Below are 21,252 nucleotides of genomic sequence, written 5' to 3'. Positions count from 1 at the left end.
TTTAAACACACCCAAACTAACTCTAGAGTCTGTGGCTTGGGATTTTCCATGTTGCGGATATGTCTAAATTACCTCTAGTTTGTAGTCCAGGTCCAAGTTAATGCTTCACAGCAGTTGCATGAGGGTCAGGACTTACCAGAGCCAAAAGTGATCCTGCCCTGATTTCCATGTTGTGAAATCCCAGTACTCCCAGCTGTGTCCCTCTGCTCCTCCTGCAGTCCCTGCTCTGTCTGCTCACGTTCTTCAGCTCCAGCACTCACCTCAGCCCATCCTCGCACCTCTGGATCCCAGCAGATGGCTTTCCCCAGCAGATGGCCATGGAGGATGCAGTGGGAATGCAGGAGGAATAAGACTTTCTTGCTTTATCTGATGCTGTCTGGGGCAAATTCCCACCATCTGCTACTTCCTTGGTGCATCCAACTGTTGTTTGTTGTGAGACACAGATGTTGTTAGCTGAGTGGCTTCTGTCCAACCACCAGATACTTCAGCAGAAGAGAACTCGCCCATTGTATGGAATTGCAATTCATGCTGAATACATGGCATCGCATTTTTTCCCTCCTGACCATACCCAGGACAGTGAACAGAAATGTGGGAACGTGGGACAAAATACTCTCCCTCCGTACCCGGTCCTGTGCTGCTGTATTCACCCTTCAACCTCCTGGCTCAAAACCAAGATCCTCCTCCAAAAATTGATTAGAAAAACTACTCCCTGCTTCTGTTCTGCTGGAGAGATGGCTGGGCTCTGTCGCACAGGACATGCTTCCACCCCCTGCTCCCATACTCTGGGTCATCTCAGGCACACCTAAAGCTTTTGGAAAATGATTCTATGTCTGTTTTTCCAAATGTCTTTGTGCTGACAGATATCAGTTGTTTGTCTTCTGAAACTAGTCTTTTCAAAAATAGGTATTATGTCCCTTTAAATAGCACAAACCACATGGGAATGGGATTATTTTTGTCCCTAGCTGCCTATAATCTATTTTTCTTCTTTTTTTAGTGAAACCAAAATCTTCCCAGGGATTGTTCCTAAGAATAATACTGAAAAGAAAGTGTGTGAATCATACAGTAGTAGTAATGGCAATAGTACTACATTGCCCTTCTATAGAGCTACTTCACTATAGACATCAAGTTACAGCCCGAACATGAACCTGCTGTCTCAGCTTGACTGTGAAATACAGGTTTTATTTTAGAACTAGGGAAGCAAAAGTACAAAAGTGGTTTTGAAAGGTCACCAAGACTGGAACAGGAGACAGAAGGTCTGAATTTTAGCTTCATGTTGTGACGCCCAGCATACTTTCTCTTATCTGCCTTTGCGAACACCACTAGCACACCAACAGTTTGGCTTGCTGATATACAACTCCCTGGATCTGCAGGAGTGGGTCAACTTCCATATCAGTTTTTGGAAAATGCTATATTTGAGGAAGATAGGGCAAAGAAACATTGAACTAGTTTGCCCTAGGTGACAGTGGGACTAGGATTCAGGATGCCCTTAAATTCTCTGCTTCAACCACTGGCTCACCAGTCCTCCACTCATGCCTTGCTCATAAGCATGTGAAGGGGGATCTTTAGCTCAAGATCGACCTCACCCTGTTGTCTTCCTACCCCAAACTGTGGTGAATTACCTCATCTGAAGTCACTCTTCTGAGATGAACAGCAGATACCTGTGCAGAAGAGAGACAAAGAGCAGTCCACGCTTCTTCACACGCCGGGACAGCACGGAGAGCAGGGTGGGCTGTAGCTGTGATGTGGTTGAAGCAGCCACTTTCATGCACAGACTCTGCCCCATGGCAGTTCTGGAAAGGATCAGTGTGACCACGGAGGAAGGGAGTAGGGCTGATGGTTTCCTGGGTATCCCTCTTCTTCCTCAGCCAAATCTCTGTAAGTACTGGGAGCACAGTCTGCTGTAGAAGAATAAATTGCTCAGGAGCCTACACTCTGTTTTAGCTCCTGGCACATCAGTCCATTTGGGGCTGCAGGCTCGGCTCCCTGTGACACTTGTCCAGATTATTCCATCTGTAAGTCCTTGTCCAGAGTCAGCCCTGGGTGTCTCTTGATGTCCTCTGCTCTCCACTTCGTCTGCCTCCTCCATGACTCCCCCATGTCCCTTACTGCAGCATTTGCTGATGGTAGCTTGTGTTGGAGCTGCCCCCAGCCCCATGGGGCTGTTAGCACAGGGAGGTTTGGCTGGGGCTGTTCGAGCAGTCTGGCAGCTGTGTGGTTTGGAGCTTGAGCAGAGCTTTCCTGGTCTGAGTTACCTTCCCAAGCAGGGGGAAGAGGGATGTGTCAAAAGGGCATTGCCCTTCCCGCTGTCTCTGTTTTCTCCCTGCCTGTCCCGTCCTGTGTTTCCCATCCCTGACTCTTACGCCTGTTGACTCGTGAGCTAACACGAGCACATCTGCCTCAGATAGACCTTTAACTGCCTGACCTCCCCCTCAGGAGCTACTAAGACTTTCCATTGGTTTGTGCTTTGTTACCCACGCCATCCTGGCCCTTGCTTCAATGCATCTTTTCCTCCCGCAGGACCCTTTACTGCTCTGTGCCTCCTCACTAGATTTACATTCACCAAATGTGTGGTCTTTCCGGCAATTCATACGGTGCAGCAATCTGACCAGAGACCCCCTGCTCTGTCCTCCTCTGTGGCCACTGGTGCTGAAGATAGACCTTGTCCTACGCAAAGCCGTCCCTGAGTGTGCCCGTGCCAGTGGGTGAGAGAATGCGCCCTTGCATGTAGCTTTTGTTCTCAGTGCACAACCCACCTCCCGGAGCAGCAGATAAACACAAACAGCCTTTTTCTGTGGTGTAATAAGCAAAGCAGAGCAGTGATTCTGAGCCGGTTCTTTAACAGCAAGGGCATCTTCACGTCCTGAGCCTCATGTAAGTCAATCTGTTGTCACGCTTCAGTCTTTCTTTTGTATAACTTTATGTAGCAGCTCGTCTTAAACTTGTAAAAAAATTTTCTGGGAAATGATGTGTGGGAGGTGGGCAAGTCCTTCCATGTATTGCCAGCTAATCCGTAATACTCTCCTTTATCATAACAAATGAGGCAGGTTTCTCAAAAGCAGTATCTTGTGCTGTTCTTTTATCTCTTTCCTTTTGCTTTAAGTCTGGAGATGGGGTTCTGCCCTGGATGCGGTCTAGAGCACAGAATGTGGAGCCAGGACTCCTGGCTTCTGTCTTGAGCACTGGATGCTCACGGCTGTACTAAATCCTGCTTGTGCAGTATCTTTGTGAACTGGAAGGGGCTGTAGGTATGCAAAATACTGTGTTTAGCCATAAATGTTATTAAATGTAGAGGAGGAAAAAGAATGTGTCACAAAATGCCCAAGAAACCAGGAAACTGGAACTCTTTCAACTGTTCTTCACCTTGGGAAATAGAGGAACTTTTACATCCCACCGGTGCCTTGCTCTCCCACTATCCCAAAGTGTTTTGTACAAATGAAAACTCAAGGGTTTTGCAGATTCTTGGGACAAAATGTTTTGCACCCCCTGGGATCCGTCATCATTTCACACCTCTTCTCTTCTGTTGAGCCTCCTCCAGCCTGGTAGGTAGCACAGGAGTTATCACATCGTCCCTGTGGAGGAAAATTAGCACAACAGTATCTTGGAATTTGGCAAAGCACAGCTCTCTTTCTGCAGCAGGGCTCATCTCCCCTTTAATGGAAATTAAGTGTCTAAATCTTTTCGTCTTTCCCTCTTTCTCAATTTTACTGTGTGCTCTGGGGTGAATTTTTGTCGTGCTACGTTTGTTTCTCCTTGCCAAGACCTTCTTTATGGCCTTGATTTAAACTAAGTCCAATCAGAAACAGTGGAAGGCTGTCATATTCCAGTGCTGGCGATGGGCTTTGGGGGCTGTTTATCTTTTTTCCAAGGATAACAGCACATTTGTGTGTGTGTTGTGTGTATGTCTTGGGCTTACACAAAACTTAAGGATCTGATTCTGGTGGGTCATGCTGGCAGGTATCCAAACCCCGTAAATCTGGTCACTGTGCTTTTCCAAATGTTTATTGTGCTGTTTAAGCTTTTATGGGCTCTCGTGCATATTACATATGGTCTGAATAAATGTAATGCAGTATTACTGTGCTTAGCTGAGATGCAGAAGAGCCTCCAAGGGGATCATTAGAGCTGGGGCAGCCATTGCCGGCGTTTGGAGATGAGTTTCTTGGTTGAGCTTTCCAGGGTTGGTGGCTTCAGCCCTGTTCTGTTGTTTTTAAAGGCCACTTGATCTTAGGTCACAGGGGTGGAAATAAGAAGCAAAGAGTTGCAATTTCTTGAATTCAGTCCAGGATTCTTGCAGCAGATCTCCCCTTTCTGAAACTCTAATAAAAAAGGACTGGATTTTGCATGTGTTTGCTGTATATCCTCTGTGCTGCTGCTGTGGCAAGGTCTGCTCTGATGCCAATGGGACTCAGGAGAAGCCTTTAAGGAATCAGTGGATGCACAGTGGGGCAAAAGTCACCTGCGTTGCAGTACGTGAGGAAACACCTACAGACTCCATCTAAGAGCCAAGGCTGTGTTGCTCCTTCAGACAGATGGCAAAGAGGACACTCCCTGCCCCTCCAAGCCTACAGCTCCTCTTTGATCTTGGAGATCAAACATGAGCCAGCCAGACTCCAGCTGGTGGGAGCAAGGGCAGAAATAGGCACATACAGGACTTGCATTTGAGGGACGGCGATGTGAAAGCGGTACCTGGGCCAGGCCACCTCTCCCTCTCGTGTTGTAGCCCTGGCAGTGTGCAGGGAGCATGCATGCTGCTGGGAGAGTGCCACGGGCCTGCTGCTTCACATCCTTGCTCTCTTCTGTCCCAGCTGGACGGAGGAAACAAATTGCAGAGAAAAACCAGCCAGGCTCTAGCCAGCCCTAACAGCTGTAAAAGCAGCCAAGCCAAGACCTTGGGACCTTCAGAGAGCATCCTGCAGTTCAGCTGTGGGCTTTCCTTCACTTGGCCAGTTGGCCTTCTGCTCCAAGCTCTCCTTCTAGCACTGTCACTTCACTTCTACCACTGACCACACTGGCCCCAGAAAAATACAGGCTTGCAGTTGAGCTTGCTGCCAACACTGACTTTCTTCAGCTCGGGCTTTCTGCTCCCACACCCCTGAGCTGTCTGGCTATTCAGATTGCAAGTTTTGGGGAAGAAACAAGCAGGTTTGTGCGTTTGCAGCAGACATACAGGCCCCCGGTTGGGTTGGCCGTTAGGGCTGATGTAACACATACCATCAATAATTGCTGTCTGCTGGGGGACACGCTGAAATAGCGGAGGCTTCACAGAGGCGCAGGAGAGGGATGGAAGAGGCAGATGGAGATGGGGCTGGAAGGAATGGGAGGAGGGCCAGAAGCACTGGGAATCCAAGGCGGTCCTTTGCCTCTGGAGAGCTGAATTTGACACTGCAAAATCTGTTCTGATTGCTTTTTATTTCTTTGTTTTTTATTGAGACTAAAATTGAGATATCCTCCCTGTGTTGGCTCAAATGTTGCACCAATGGAAAAATAGCTGAAAAAGAAAGAAGTGGACAAAATGTGTGTTTGCAGCCAGAGCTCGAGTGCTCCTGGCTGTAAAAATGGATGGCTTTCTCTTCTTTCCCCATTGCTTCAGGCTGAGGATTAAAATCTGGGTTACTGCTGGCTATGCTGAGATAGGAGCGAAACCTCAGGTAACTACCGCGACTACATTTAGAGAATTTCTTTTGCTAGGTACTGTCTGCTGGATGCCGCGTGCGGGGAGAAGGAGTGACAGCACATACTGCAGCCCACTTGGGTGTGGAAGTGTTAATGTTTTGGACCCCGATCCTCAGGAGCATGGGGACACTGAACAATATCACAGTGTTTTGACACCTAAAAGAAGCAGGGGAAGGGAAGAGGGCATCTGTTGGGCTTGACAGAACCTTTTGAACCATTTTTCTCCGGATAGAGGTTTTTCCTATGACCTCTAAAACATGAATACATTTGGTGCAAGCTCATTTATGGCAGAAATCCCTTCTGCTGCACTCTCCTCTCTTCGACCTTGAGGCTATTAACATCTCTTGGGTCAAACAGAGACACGGGAAGGATAAATGTAAACAACGGGTAGCACTAAACCCCTGGTTGTGATGGGCTACAGCTTGCATGATACCGACAGCTTCACTTTGCCCTGGCTAGTTGAATTGGGGACATAATAATAGGAAATAATAGGAAAACAATAATTCTGGCATGCAAATGGCCTGCCAAACCCAGCGTGCACCTGAAATTCTCCCTGCGCCGTGCTGCAAGGACTTTCCTTGGGATGCAGCGAGGGAGGGGCTGTGAACCACTTCCCCACAGGGCGCCAGCAAAGTCCAGCACTCGGGGAGGATCCTGCAACAAACTCTTGGTTCTTGCTGCAAGGGCGGCCACGTGGTGTTTGGCACAGCAAGCAACCTCTTAGGGGTTGTATAACGTTACAGGGCAAACACCATGTGCGGTAATGCTGTTGATGTCAGCTGAGTTACTCTGGGGATACACCAGTCCTTAGGTTTTTTTGGAGGTATGAGGTGGGGCAGTTTGTTACTCAGCTTTGCACCATGCCGTGGTGCGCATCCTGCTTTCCACGGCTGCGCTTCTGTTGTTGATGGTGCTGCTTTGACCTGCGGGAAGGGTTTGAGCCTGCCTGTGCAGAGCTGACAGGAGCTGAGGTGTTGCAAAGTGCTGGCTTGGCAGCTCAGAAACCTTCTCCCTCCCCTCGCTCAGCCCAGTGACTCCTCAGCAGGCTGTTCCCATTAAAAGCTACGATGCTACTTCCACCTCTGTGTGCAGCTGCTCCCCAAAACCTGTAGGTGACCCTGCTTTTTCTGGAAGGGAAAAAATAATGGTGACCACGGGCAGAGAGACTGAGGTGAACGTTATCTGAATCTGAGGTGGGCTCAGGACGTGGGATCGCAGCAGCACATTTTGCCACCGGAGCTGATATTTGAAAACAGGTTTCAGGGTGACCCATTTATAGGATTGAATGTTCCCAGGTTTGGAAAGTCAGTAGTTTGGAAACTGGAGAGCAAATTCCAGAGTCCTGGAGTGTTGCGGCCATGTGATCAACTACCATACGAAGGCGTTCAAAGGTGTGTTGCTAATGGGAAATGCTATCCAGGGCGTCTTCACTTCAGGATGTAAGCCCTGAATAGAGCCTGGGGTGTGTGACAGCACTCAGAGCCGGGGGACACTTTGAACAAATTTTGTATTTGTAAAGGGTAGATTCAGACTGGATATAAGGAAGACATTTTTTACAATGAGGGTAGTGAAACACTGGAACAGGTTGCCCAGAGAGGTGGTAGATGCCCCATCCTTGGAAACATTCAAGGCCAGGCTGGATGGGGCTCTGAGCAACCTGATCTAGTTGTAGATGTCCCTGCCAAGTGCAGGGGGGATGGACTAGATGGCCTTTAAAGGTCCCTTCCATCCCAAAGCATTCTATGATTCTATGATTTTCAATATCCAGGACTTGCCCATCTGTAAAATTAAGAGAACAGGCTAAATTCATCCAACTTTCCTTTAAATAATGGGCTTTACTGGGAGCCCACCTGGCTATTTGGCTCCCTCAGGTCTTGGAGATTCTGGCAGGGGAAGTACCGAATGTGTGGAAAGTGCCGTTATTGTCATACGGTTTGATGGCAGCTTCCTTTCGCCTGCAATATACGTCCGTACCGATCATCAGCCCTGCTGAGTAGGCACTATACTTATGTCTCGAGCATGTCTGAGAGCAAGGGAGTAGGTGGAGAAGTGGCACAGAGAGGGCTTTTTGCTGGAATAACCCACCGGTTTCCCTTTCCCTGCCCCTCTGTCAAACAGCCTGTGTGTGATGCTGAAACCTGAAGCCCGGAGGGACATGCTGCTGTTTCAGCCATGGGTTCCCATCAGTCCTATGTAAAGGCAGGAGTGAGGGCAGAGGCTCTGAATGCCAGCATGCAGTGTGTTCCCTTAAGCCATTTCCAGGCGCTCTTGGGCTGCTTAAAGCCATTTATTCTTTTATTATCATTTGAAGAAGTTCACCCTCCTCACTGGGGTTTCTCCCCCTGCTGCCCACGTGGGAAGGAATGGAAATGTTAATTTGTTGCTCTGCAGCACAGAGAGGACAGGAGGGAGCATCAGGGGATGCAGAGGATCCAATTTGCTGGGGGATGTGCTTGGAGAGGAGCTCTCGATGTGGAGAGAAGCCGGTTTTGCCAGCAGAGTCCTGTGTCAAGCGCGGGCGGCTCCGGGGCTCCCACCTCTTCCCCTCTCGCACTGGATGTTGAATGAGCTGTTTGTGCGGCCCCGCGCAGCGCAGGGGACAAACTCGCTGGCAGAAGGGTGGGGAAAGGGAACAAATAAAGGATTTATAGTGGGGATGGTTTGTTTGTTTGCAAACACCCTGCTGCAGGCTTGTGCTCACAAGGCAAACCAAACCACCGGAGCTGCTCTTAGGCTTTCCTCCCTGTGAAGACTTTGCTGGCGGGTCCCGCCACAGGCAACCGGGGGCCGGCTAGGAGGAGGGTGGCAGGGGCAGCCTGCTCCTGTGTGCCTCCTTCCTCTGCACGTCCCAGGGCTGCGACCTCCCCAACCGGCAGGGAGTGGGGAGGAAGGTGGGAAATGGGGTGACAAGAACAAACTTCCTGCGGCGGATCCGAGTGTGAGGGCCAGTTCTTATCACAAGAGAACAGCCCTGACGGGGGCAGTCGGAGGGGAGTCTCTCCCACTTTCCCAAGCCTCCTGCCCTGCTCACTGCAGCACAGGAGCCTCTCTGGCTCCAGCATGCAGCCATGCCAGCTTTGCCTGCAGATACCCGTGCATCCCAGAAAGACAAGGGCTCATGGCTTGGCAGCGCTGAGGGAAATGCCATCCAAGCCACATGAGAGGGAGAGGCAAGTTAGCACCAGGCTGTCTGGGAGCACGGCTGCCCGTGGAGCAGCTCCCACTGCTGCAGGTTTTGTGTTGGGAAAGCTAAGCCACGCCTGCCAGGGAGCTTGTTGAGCTGTGCGTGCTATGGTGAGCGGCTTCGCCTCCTGCCTGGGCTTTGTCCACACTGCACTGGCCAGGTTTCAGCTCATGGCAGCTTCTTGCGCAGGACCCCACTCTCCTGTGAAAACCAGATGCCAATGCGTAGGGCTGACCCTATCCAAATTTTGTCTCAACACACTTCAGTCCTCATTCATGTCTCCAGCGTGAGCAGAAGGAAATGGGAGAGTAAGCACGAGTCCCTTTGTCCCCCCAGCCTGAGGGACAGGTTACACGGGAGCTGGGAAGCGAATTGTGCTGGGCTGGAAGTTCCCACTGGAGGCAGAGCAGTGTCACACGGTCCCGTGTCACTAGTCTAGGGTTGGACCCCTATAGCTGCCTTAGCTCTAAAAGCAGAGCACGGTGCCGCAGGTGGAGTGTGTGGCAGCAACCCCAGTGTGAATGTGGCAGCACCTGGGCCACCTGGGCAAGGTGGCGGTGACGCTGCCTGCATGCCACGGCTCCCCAAGCCTGTGGAGCCGTGGATTGTCCGTAGGTCCTCTCCTCTGAACCTTGCTGGCTGAAGATGGCTCCTAAATCCAAGGTCTGTAACATTTACTGAACTAAAACCACTTGAAGGCAAATGCTGTGATATCTGATGTGACTCAGCTGCTGCTGTTGGGTCCTGCCTTGTCTCTTTTATTTCCTTTTTTTTATTGTCCCCTCATTCCAACAGCTATTCTTGTCAGTGGTGACACAACTCATTTGGTCTCTCAGCAGATCCAGTGTAGGGCCACCCATGGGCACTGCTTATCAGCCTTAGGTGTGGGTGGGCCAAAGTGTCCTCCAGGAGCAATGTCGGGAGAGGGCTGATCTCACAAGTGCTGCTGCAGGGAGGACTTGTGATGAGAGCAGCATAACGTTCAAGAGGGTGGAAGCTGTGTTCTTGGAGACCAGGTGCCAGGGGATGAAGTGGACCCTTTATGCCAGCAGGAGGACTCACCAGCAGGGAGGGGACAGCTTTCTTTCCCAGCCTTGCACAGGCTTTTTCAGTGTGTCCTGCCCTTCATTCTTGCAGACCACATTGAGACTGCGGTGAAATCGAGTTGGTGTCTAGTGTCTCCCTGCCATCGCTGGCGTCTGTTTTACAAAGAGCTTCCCCTGGGAGAAGCCACTTCACTCCAACATCCCACTCTTCGCTAGCAATGGCTGGCACAGCTAACCGAGCTCCCAGTGGGGCAGGCAGGGCTTCACCTGCCCAATGTCCTTCCCTTCCCAGAAAGCCAGGAGAGGGACTTCTCAGCACACTTCATCATGCTGGAGGGCAGCCAGGGACATTAACAGGCATGTCCACCCCCATCCACAAAATGCTCCATGTTCAGCATTGCCCCAGAGGGCAGAGACTTCTGGCTGGTTTTCACATGAAACTTATCCGTAAGTCCATTACGTGTCGAAAGCTACTTGATGCAGGAAATAATATTTTGCTCTTGTGTGCATGTGTATATACGTGTAAATGTGTACAGTCCTTCTACCGCAGATGTAGCTCACCATCCCTATATCCGACTTTCTATTTAAGGATTAATGGCAACACTCGAACTTCACGGGCAACCTGCAGATCAGCCTGGCCAAAAAACCTCACCAACAAGACATGCAAACTTAAAATTTTTAAGGTTTGCACTTGGTTTTCACAGAACTCTCCTACCCTCTCGCAAAGCCGTGTTTGCTGCACAGCTTGTTGCAGCCTGTATAAATAGCTCCACTTGATGACAAGGGGTCTGGCATGGGAAGGCCCAGTGTTACGGGCTCTGCAGGCAGCTACTGCCACGTCGTGGGGAGATGATGCTTTACATGCATTTACTGTGCAGCAAAAGGCACAAGCTGAGCTGCAAAAAAATGCCTTTGGTTTGTGTGGATGTTGGACACAGTGGTGTGTGCGTTTTGCTTTCTCCGGGGATGTGCCCTGCCTCACCCCCTTGCCATGCTCATCTGGCGAAGCTGACTTTCTCTTGGCTCCCGCATCTCGGAAAGCAGGAATTCCTCTAGACAACAGTGGGAAAGCTGTGACATGTTGCTATGAACAGATATGAAATAGCTTTTCCACCTGGCTTCTTATTAGGTGTTACAGCCCTATCTTTTTCCGCTGGTCTTATGATAGTCATTTTTTTGTATTTAATAATGTTGCATCTAAGACTTGATGAAGGAATGGGAAAGAAGCAGACTTGCAGTTTTGGACATTAATACTAATGACTCCAGAACCACACCTGGATCAGACATTTGTAAGCATATGGAAGAGATTGAAGATTATCTAATTGTCTCTTTAATGCTCGGTACTGGACTGAATCATCTCCTCAGGCCTGGGAAGCTGTGCTGATCACCAGGCTCTCCTTGCTCCAGCTCCACTGAGCTAGAGAATTGACTTGGAAAAGGAAACCTTTCTCATCCCCAGCTTTGGCTGTGCTGGGGCACTCGGCTGGGTTTCAGCATGGAAGGTGTCACTGGCTTGCTCGCGTTTTTGGCTGTGAAAGTCAGAGCGACAGCTCTTCTTATGGCCAGATTCTGTGCGTGATCCTGTTAGGGGCGTTGTCAGCACCTAATCTGGGTGTTTGCTGTTGTCCAAATAGTATTGCCAGTGCATTGCATGTGCAGCCTGACACGCTGTATATTAATCCAGGTTTTGGCTTGCTTGCTTGACCCAGGAAGGATTAAACCACACCCCACATCTGCTGAGGCTCCCTTGGGCTACAGCTTATTCACACTGATGCTCCTTAGCAAAGGTCTTTCCCTCCAGGGCTTCCCAGGCACAGCTCTTCCCTAGGCAGCAGGGACTGCTCCTGCTTGTCCTGTATGCTTCCCATCCATCCATCTGTCCATCCATCCATCCATCCATCCATCCCTCCCTCCCTCCCTCCCTCCCCAGCACGGTGGTATCTGCAGACCGCATAGAGTCCTTACGGGAATCTGGCAGCCAGCAGCTGATCACCTCTTAGCCAGGCCGAGTTATTCCCAGCCAGGCCCCGCTCCTGCCTTGCAGTAAGACGAACAGCTGTCCACGTTGCTCCTTTTAACCCAGAGTGGGGAGCAGGTTGGAACCACAAAGCCTTTGAAAAATGATGGAACAAGGACAAATTTCCAATGAAATCCCTCCAAATGCTGCTCTGAAGGAAAATTGCTCTTCATTTGCGGGTGAAATGGAAGACTCAGTGCAAGGGCAGGAGTGGTGCAGAATAAAGATTTAAGCGATCAAGTAAAGGAAAGAATGACTGCTCCTGGGGGAAGGGGAGAGGGGCCTGGGACCTCTTTAACCTGATTTAATCAAGCGACTTCTGATGTTTTACAATTGCAAGCAACCATCTGACCCAGAGCTGGGCAATTTGCAAGCCACAGAGTTATGAACTGTTGGTAAAATGGTCTTAAGAGGAAAATACATTTGCAATTATGAACTGAAAAACCTGAGCAACAGCTCTTGAGGTTTTAGAGCCATGTCCAGCTGCTGTTGGGAGACTGAGGGTCTCTGCCCTTCTCACAGCCTCCCACCGGTCAGCAACGCCCGGAGCAGTTCCCAGCTGAGCCCCCTCGGACAGCAGCAGCCTTGGCCACGGGGTGCCTCCTCGCAGGAGAAGAGCTGGGGCTGCAGGTCCTGGGCAAGGGGCATCCTTACCCTACGCAGGTGGGTCAGTGGTCTGGGAAGGGAGGAGAAGCTGGGAACAGACCCCAGCGATAGAGATGCTGACCCAGCCTGCAGTGCTGTGGACTGACCAGGCTCTGATCTGAGCTTCTGAGAAGTGGCACCAGTCTCAGTCCAGTTACTTGAATCCATTAAATTTGTACTACCTGGTTTGTTCTCAGAAGTGCCGAGCATTCCCGGCTGTGGCAGGGCCTGCCCCTGTTGCAGTGCCAGCTTTGAACGGGATGTGCCTGGGCTAATTGTTTCTGGATTTGGCCAAGTGGAGTTTTCTTTCTCTTCTGGGAAACTGGCTGGTTTTGTGCCTGTGGTATTTGCAGAGTGCTGACAAAACCCCCTTCCTTCGCAATACTGCCTGCCTGCTTAAGGTGCTGTTCCCTGGAGATGCGCTTTTTCCCTTTCAATGCTTTTGATGTATTTTCCCATGTTAGAAAATTCAAAAAGGCAGCATGTGAAGCTGGCTGGGGCCAGTGAGCATTGCTGGGGGCGGCAGCTTTGATCCTCGGTGGGAGTTTTGCAATAAACTTGATCATGCATTTTTCATCATTTGCTCTGTGTGCACGTGTGTGTGCGTGCGCCTTGCAGGGGGTGCAGGCACTAATCCTGAAGCTGCGCTCAGCACAGGGGTAAAACCCACTCATAGTTCACCGCTGATCCAAATCCTTCGCATGCCGAGGGTAACTCTGCCTCAAGTTACCCTACCTGAAATTTGACCCTGCCATCTAACAGCTAGGGAGCTGCTCCCGTCTTTAATCGCTCTGACAGTGCCGAGTCAGGTCTTTTTGAAGAATTTCGTTGTTCTTTTTTTCCATATAAGCATTAGTTTTCTTTATCTGGAGTTTTGTACTGCTGTCTGACCCATTTACTTGGAAGCCTATGAGGAGGCCTTGAGTTGAAAGAGAGCTGGGTTTGTGATCCAAGTATGAGTCTTTCACTGTTAATTGTATTAGCATTCATAATTGTATGCACATTTCTAAATTGTCATGATTGCTACATCCTTTTAAAACATGGGACAGGACATCAAAAGGGTTATGTCTGCTCAGAGATCAGCAGAGAAGCAAAAAATTATGTTGCCTGATATCTTACAAACTATGATGTGAGCTGTTTTGCCCCCATTATATCAAAAGCAGCATAGGAAAAATAAGTCTGGAATTAGGCTTTTAAAACTCATTAGCCTTCAAGATGTAATTAGCAGGAAGCAGGCTGTTTGATGGAGGTTTGAGGTGCCCTGCGCCTGCCATCGCCGTTGGGTGGGCAGGAGCTCTGCGTAGCCGGTGCGGTGAGACCCTTGTTGGACAGGGCTGCGGCAGGACTCATGGAATGAGTGGGAGGAAAGGGTTATGAAGTCCTGAATTCAGATTCTCTCTCCACTGCAGATTTGCTTTACGGGAGCTGCCTTGTCTCCCTGTGCGTGGCTTAGTCTGCATTTTAGCTCTCAGGCCAACTCCTGGTAGCAGATACCTGTGGCTGATGGGTAACGCAGCAATTCTGTGCTCTCTGATTCAGACTTTCCAAAGTCCTGCTAGTGACAGCGTAACGTCATCAATTCTGTGCTTTGGAAATACATATTTTATGAACATGAAATACAGGGACATAAGTGCATGCTCCATCCCTGGTCCTGCCAGCTGCATGTATCTATATACATTTGTATTTTCAGTTATTGCCAGTTTTGGCATGGCATGATCAAACATGTTACGGAGCCTTGCTTGTCCTGGGATATTGGCAAAATAGGTTGTCAGGGCAAGGGAAATGAAAGTGTTGCCTGTAACAAAATTGCAAACCTTTTGGTTCCCGGAGTGCTTCCACCCACTGAACCCAACGTGGCTTTTGCATGCTTTGTGCACGGTGATGGGTCACGTCTCATGGCGGCGACAGCAGGGACTTCTCGGTCCCAGCTGGAGAGTGTTTCTTCACAGCCCTGTGCCAGTCACAACCCAGCATCTTTCACATAGGTGCTGTCGCTTTTATTCTTTATCCGTGTAAATCCTGGCAGAGTGGGTCTCACTTCATGGACAATGCCTGCACAGATGTTGCCACAGTCCAAGTAGGAATTAATCATGCCTGGCCTCCATCAGAGCGAGAAGCATCGCCTCCGAGAGCACCCAGAGGATGCTGGGCGCAGCGGACGCAGCCGGCAGAGGGAGTGCGGACCATTGCACACTGTCTGCTTGTCTCCTATGAAATGCAGCACTCTGCAAACCGGCCTCTGTCTTCCTTTCTCTCGACTAAGTGGGAACAGAGAAATGCGATAACGGATTGTTTATTATGGAAACATGCCACTTTTAGTAGATTTACAAGCAGCTTTGTGGAGCTCCTGATCACTCTGCATTTTTGTATTTAGTCCGTTACTCATCCTGATACATCGTTGGTATATGTCTGACCATGGCTGTAAAAGACGCTAGCGGGGACATGATGGGGCCAAAGCATGGGAGACAGAAAGCAGCTGTCAGGCGGCATTTCTTCCAGGGGTTTGAGGAGTACCAGCAGGCTGTGTCAGCCCAGCAGTGACTGTTTCTCAGTGACTGACTTTACAGTCAGACTATTTTGTAGTTCCTTCAAGGCCCCATGGTTTAGCGGCTGCACAGATGGTTGCATTGCATTTAGAGCAAAGTGAAATAACACTAGTTCCTCCCATCCTCTGCTGCCTTACCCAGAGAAATTAGCAGCCTCTTTTGGGAGCTACTAGTCAAAATCCCAGATCCGAACACCTCCGGACTTTCAGCAAAGTTTGAAACCCGTTCAGGAGCTGAATTTCAAGTCTACTTTTCCTGTGCCAAAACCCCCAGAGCTGAATACCTGGGAACTATGGAGGTGGGGTAACTCACAGACCAAATATACTCTGAGTTTTTCATTGTCTGCCTCTAATACATCAGGTCTCCCAAAATAATATGTCTAGCATGGTTCATACCGCAATCGCTGCTGTAATCACCACTGAAACCTGGATAGGTTAGAAATCCATATGTGGATCTGCGTCTGGGTGAATCTGGCACACAAAAAGCAGTCCCCAAAAGGCAATTTCTTCCTATCAAATCATCTGCCAATTTTAAGTTTTGATTTATGCTTTTTAAGGTTACTGAGCTCTTTGCTGAAAGAGTTGAAGGCCATCTCCACTGGCGCTGTTATTGAATGAGCCACCTCAGGAGCAAGGCTGGCTTCCAGATCACAGCGTAGCTGGGAGCTTATATCTTTTACATGTGAGGTTTCTCTGCCTGTCTCGTTGGTCTCCTGCACTTCCTTAGCTCAAACAAGTGCTTCCAATTACAGAAAAGTATGTATGACACACATCGGTCATGGTTGGGTTTTGTGCACTGTAGTTTTAAGTGGGGGGGGTAAAAGTCTTGCACTTGCACCTGCTCCTTTACCTGCTGCTGTAACATAGGGTAGAGAAGAAATGTGCCATGTGGGTATGTAACCCTCCTGGTTTCTCTAATGAAACTTTGCTTTTGGGGTTGTTTTTTCTTTTTTTTAAATTTTTTTTATTTGCCCCTGAAAGAGGAAGTTAATTAGGCCAGTTGGAAGTATACGAGGGCTGTTTTGCATGGGGAAAACCAGAGCAGTTCTTGGAATTGCTTGGACAGTAGACGGGAGGATGGAGTAAGAGACCGGCAAGAGGGTAGTTAGTTTAGTTAGAAAGACTGGCTGACCAGAGCGTAAGCTGAGCGTAGCGGTCTGGAAAGTAGATCATCTTTCTGAAAGGCACAAAGAAGAAAAATAATGGCTCCAGATTCATCCCTTGTGTAATTCTTTTGAAGTTGGTGGCTTGCACCAGGATGATTTAACCCCATTAATTTTAATGGGTCACTGCAGTGTCCCAAGAGTTGCTTTTGCTCTGCTCTGTTCTGAGGCAGAGATAAAGCAGAGCCTCGGCATCTGGGCTTGAACCCAAGCTTGGTGTCCCCACAGGGCTGGCTTGCGCCCATCCTCATTGTGGCTGACTCCAGTTGGAGAGGGAAAAGGATGCAGGAGATGATGATGTGTCTGAGCCCCCGTCCCGTGATGGCTGGGTGCTGCCAGGACTTTGTCGTGAGCCATAACCTTCCTGAAAAGCGATATCTGGTCTGAAAACCAAGAGCAGACAGACTAAGAGCACTTACTGGAGTTAACACCGACCCTCGCCCTGCTGCGGGTCTGCTGATCCAAAGCAATTAACACACAGAGACAAGGAGGTGTAGAGCAGTGCGTCAAAGAAAGGAGCCTTAAATCGAGCAGGAACTGGCACCAGATGAGCCCCGGTGGGACTCAGTGGGCAGAGAGCGAAGGTCAGTGCCCTCGACACACGACAGGGACTCAGGGGCTATGGCCAGGGACAGGGATAAAGTGCGTTTACCACCTATCGATCAAAGCAAGCCGGTCGTAGCAGGAGTCGGCCATGCATAGTTAAAAAGCCCATGTATCACAGCGGGGAAAATTTAATCTACTGCTAGGAGGGGGGATGTGTGTTTGTCACCAGTTGTCAAACAGCTGAAAACGTGGCGGCAGACACAGCTGTAGTGCTCGTGCAGAAATAGCAATCGTGCCCCAACCTCGTCAGGCAGCAGCATGTCATGCACTGTGCTCAGTCCCTGCTCCTCAGGGACCTCAGAGCCCACCTTGCACCCCAGCTCTCCATTTTCTGTGTGCCTCTCCTTGGGTGCCTTGCTCCGAGGGACATTTGTAGGAAAAGAGGATTACTGTCCTATTTTGAGGGTTGCACAGCTTTCACCTGAATCCCCGTGCTCTCGTTTTGCAATCATTTCCAAGTAGTGTTGAAGTATTTACCAGACAATGGGAAATGAGCCATGAAGAGCAGATGGACCATAATGAAATGAAGCGCTAAATCGTCATGCAAATGTTCTTAGTAATACTGAGGAGAGGGAAACCCAGTTTGGTGAAGGTCGGGTGTAAAGTCAGCCCTAAGCAGCCTGCTTTTGTCAAGGCATCAGCTGCTCGTCAGCATCTTGCAGAAGGAAGGGAAGACAAGCATCGCTGTGTCTCTGGGCGTTTATCTCTTGGCAGACTTGACCGTGCAGTGGGTCCAGGGAGAGGGTGCAAACATGGGTCCCAGTAGGGAAGGATGTACCACGCGTTGCAATAAAAGTTGCTCAGTAAACTCGGTGGCTTAACTTCTGATACCTCCATTTAATCTCATTGGTCTATAGTCTTCTCCTAATCACATATTGTATGGCAAACTCTCTTAATCGCTTCATAGCTAAAGCAGATCAGAAAATCCATCTGGATTGGCAAACTGATCTGTAAAATGCTTTATGAAATAAAGACGCATCTGGCCCTGAATTATATCTTCTGCAAAAGCAGAAGGGAGGGAAGCTCAGCTCTGAATAGAGAAGGTTGTTCTTGCAAGCATGTGGGCCTTCAAAAGACCATGTCTGCTGGTACTCAACATATCACGGTGTAATATTTACATGTGAATGCACCCTATACATGTCTCTCTCTCTCCTTTGGAGGGAGAAGTGTCAAATGCAGAGGGTGAAACTCACTTCACCAAAGCCCAAGATACGGTTGCAATTCACCCCAAGGGCTGGAACGAGTGCTGCTGCTGCTCTGCAGTGCCCCAGGAGGAATTTCGACTATGCCCATGCAAAGACAGTAGGAAGAGTCCCAGCAAAGCCTCGTTTCTCTGTCAGGTTATTTTAAGTAACCACAGCAATTCCCTTCACATCACACAGGGCTGCCTGCATGGTGCTTGTGCAGCCTCTTCAAGGGTAGCATGGTCTGGCGGTGTGAGGGAGTCCAAGTGCCGCAGGATTTTCTGGGAAATGAAGCCTTTTCCATAGCGAATGAAGTGACTGAAAAGTGCAGGTGCTGCTGAAATCCTGCCTGTGTGTCGTGATCCGTGAATGTTGTCACCAGCCCAAGTCTGCACTGCAGTGTGTTACTACAGTTTGCTACCACACCTCTGAGCTCCTGCGATCGCATCCTCAGAGCATCCCACCTATGGATAATCCAGCGTTATTTCCCCAGATTATGTAGCTAATAATTTTAAGTAATGGAGAACTCTGAAAAAATTGCAAACTTTATTGAACTAAGAAGATATTAAATATGCTGAGAAAAGTTTTCGTTACTGCTCACACACTCTGCTCAACGTTAAATGTGAACAGACCGCAGCAGGTGTGAAGGGATGGGATACAGGCTTGGAAACCCTGGAGCGAGCCGAGGGAAGGCCTGTGAGAAGAAGAGAAAAATGCAACATGATGATGAAATGCAAATATTTCTGCGAGTGTGTTTAAGTGCAGGATCAGGGGCCATCCAGCTGTCCGTTGGCCGCTTTCAGCCAAAAGACAACAGAAGGCAGTGGATGATCTCACCCTGCTCCTCTTAAATCGACAAAGCTCCTCCACAGTTGCTTAAATATCAGTTTTTCTAAGGTTATTCTTTGCCAGCTGTTTGGCAAAGCCTGATGTGGCTGAATGTTCTCTTCTCTTCTCTTGCTGCTTCCTCATAATGCAGGAAACCACTCGGGTGGTTCAAATGGCCGCGGATGGGAGGTAGGACAGCCCGGACGTATTTCAGAGGTTTGAAAGTGTGTCGGCAGAAAAACCCTCAGCGTGAGGCCAGCTTTTGGGAGGATAGTGCTGACGTTCGGCTTGTGGGGATCAAAGCCTGGGAGAAGCTCAAACAGGGCTGTCTTTGAAACGCTGGATCCTGCAGATATAATGTGGTGGTTTTATCTGACCTGTGAACATCTCTGACAAGGCATCAGGTCATTAGTCTTGTGCTTGTTATTGTAACATTTGCTGGAATGAAACACTGACATTTTTAAATAACAGCTATCAAAGCATATCATAAATTGTAAGCAGTTTCTTTTCCTTTGTTTGAGTATATCCCCGTGCCAAATCATTCGGTGCTCATATCTTCTGAATTGGGCGTGACATTACCAGTGAAAAGCTGTGGCTAAGCATAAAATAATTCTTTTTTTAAAAAACAGAGCTGCAAAAAAAATGTGTATTTCCTAAAAAAATGAATAGAAAGTGACCCCTACCTCTTAAAACAGTTCTGCTTCCAGCCTCTGATAACAACTCTGTGTTTGACTCCTGAAGTGCTAAAAAGTCTGCTTTTTTTAAAGTGGAATTTAAAAGACTGTCGCTCAAAAGTATATGTATATATATACTGTGCAGTTACTCCCACCCACAACCTGATTTTCTTGCTTCTAAGAGCTGTGACACATTTTTAAGAGGAGCGGTGTATTTTTAAACTCACACTATGGCATGTAATGAAGGTTGGCCCAACTGAGTCTGAGTCTTTGAGGGACTGAGAAATTAAACTTCAGCCTCCGCTCTTCCTTTGCGACTTTGGGCCAGGAGCTCTTTGCTCAGCTTGCTTTCTGTGAAATGCTATGGCAGCTTGTGCCTGCTTCTGAGAAGAGAGTTTCAAGTTTCTGGGTGCTCAGGTGTGAAGATAATGTGGCCATGGTTGCATTAGCAACTGGATGCTCTGAGGTCTTTCAGGTAGGGTCTGTTCCCAGGGCTTCCCAGCCTGAACTTCAGTTTCCCTCCTGAGATGTTCACAACTTTAAGCATTGAGCAAAACTGCACCTGGAGACACATTTGCATCTCTCTTGTCATCGTTGCTGTTATTTTTCAAGTCCTCTTTGGGAGACGGACTTTCTTTGGGCTGGCGGTGAGCTGCAGCCCCAGGACGTGCGCATGGTGGGGCCCATCTCTCCGCATGTCCTCTTGCCCTGTGCTCCGGGAGGTCAGCTGCTTTCATGGCTTCCTCGCCTGCCCTTTGAAGACCCTCAAGGCAGGTGAAGGAGGGATCAGGGACAGGATATAATGTTTGCATTTTGGACTGTTTCTCTGCTGGTTAGAACAGTTCTGGGACCTGTTGGGCCTGAGGTGGCCTGCAGACTCTGGGGGAGCAGGGACAGGGAGGTGGCCAAAAATCAGTGACCTTCCTTAGCCATCACCATCCCAGATTTGTTTTGGTACACGTAGGGCTCTAAGACTTTGTTTAAAAAATGTTTCTTCCTGAGTAAAACTGGGGCACTTTTCCTTTTTCTGTGTCTTTACTGAGAAAAGGGTTTTGATGTCGTTATCATGGTAAATAAATGAAGCAACTTATTCCCTACCACAAAACCTTGCATTCTTCAGCATAAAACAAAGACACATAAATAACCAGCATAGGGGATGTGCCTGGCCTCTAATATATGTGGAGTTCACTCTTCCAGACCCTTGGTTTCCTCTGGACAGTGATTTAGAAGGAAAAGCTTTTATCTAATCATGAGGTAGGTCTCTGCACAGCTCCCCGGGCGCCGCTAATGGATGGGATGCACAGCAGAGCTTGAAGGTTTTTTATTCTAGCTGGGTAAGACAAGAGAGCTGAGTTTCTGGTGTTGCGCGCACTATTGCTAGGTAGGTCAGAGTTGGGTTTTGTGCAGGGCCCGTGATGTTTGTGTAGTTATCAGAGCAATTTTGTATTATGGTGAGGTGTGTGTTATAAGGAAGGGAGGGAGGCAATCAGCCTGGTCAAGGCCAGAAGCAGTGAGGCAAGGACGGGTGGGTAGCTGGTGCCGGAGAGGCAGCAGAGGCAAAGCAGAAAGTTCCAGGAATTAGCCTTGGTCCCAGAGGATGACTGGGGAAGAAATCGTTAATAAGTAGGTTATTGGCAGCAGGACACTCTGTTTCGTGCTCTGATTCATAATCCCTACTGCTGCATCTCAT

The 21,252-nt window shown here is 49.0% G+C and overlaps 1 protein-coding gene across 5 annotated transcripts in view; it reads left to right on the top strand.

Annotated features, from left to right (window-relative positions):
- The window catches only part of SH3PXD2A (SH3 and PX domains 2A), a 273,771-nt gene that overhangs the window by 136,437 nt on the left and 116,082 nt on the right, over positions 1 to 21,252 (top strand). The window contains exon 1 of one of the 5 annotated variants that reach the window (XM_087765182.1): positions 2,811 to 2,871. The exons of 3 other annotated variants lie outside the window; for them this stretch is intronic. In XM_087765182.1, the coding sequence (XP_087621308.1) occupies positions 2,870 to 2,871 (2 nt within the window). In that variant the 5' untranslated portion in view covers positions 2,811 to 2,869. Of the gene's footprint in view, positions 1 to 2,810; positions 2,872 to 21,252 lie in introns of those variants that run through there. One more of the 5 variants, XM_087765185.1, reaches the window with a different exon arrangement.

This window comes from Nipponia nippon, unplaced genomic scaffold, assembly GCF_047370975.1.
Source record: "Nipponia nippon isolate SJK-2023a ecotype South Korea unplaced genomic scaffold, ASM4737097v1 scaffold_3, whole genome shotgun sequence".
NCBI classification, from domain to species: Eukaryota; Metazoa; Chordata; class Aves; order Pelecaniformes; family Threskiornithidae; genus Nipponia; species Nipponia nippon.
The sequence above is the reverse complement of the archived record's forward strand: the minus strand, read 5'-3'. Positions and strand labels throughout refer to the sequence as shown.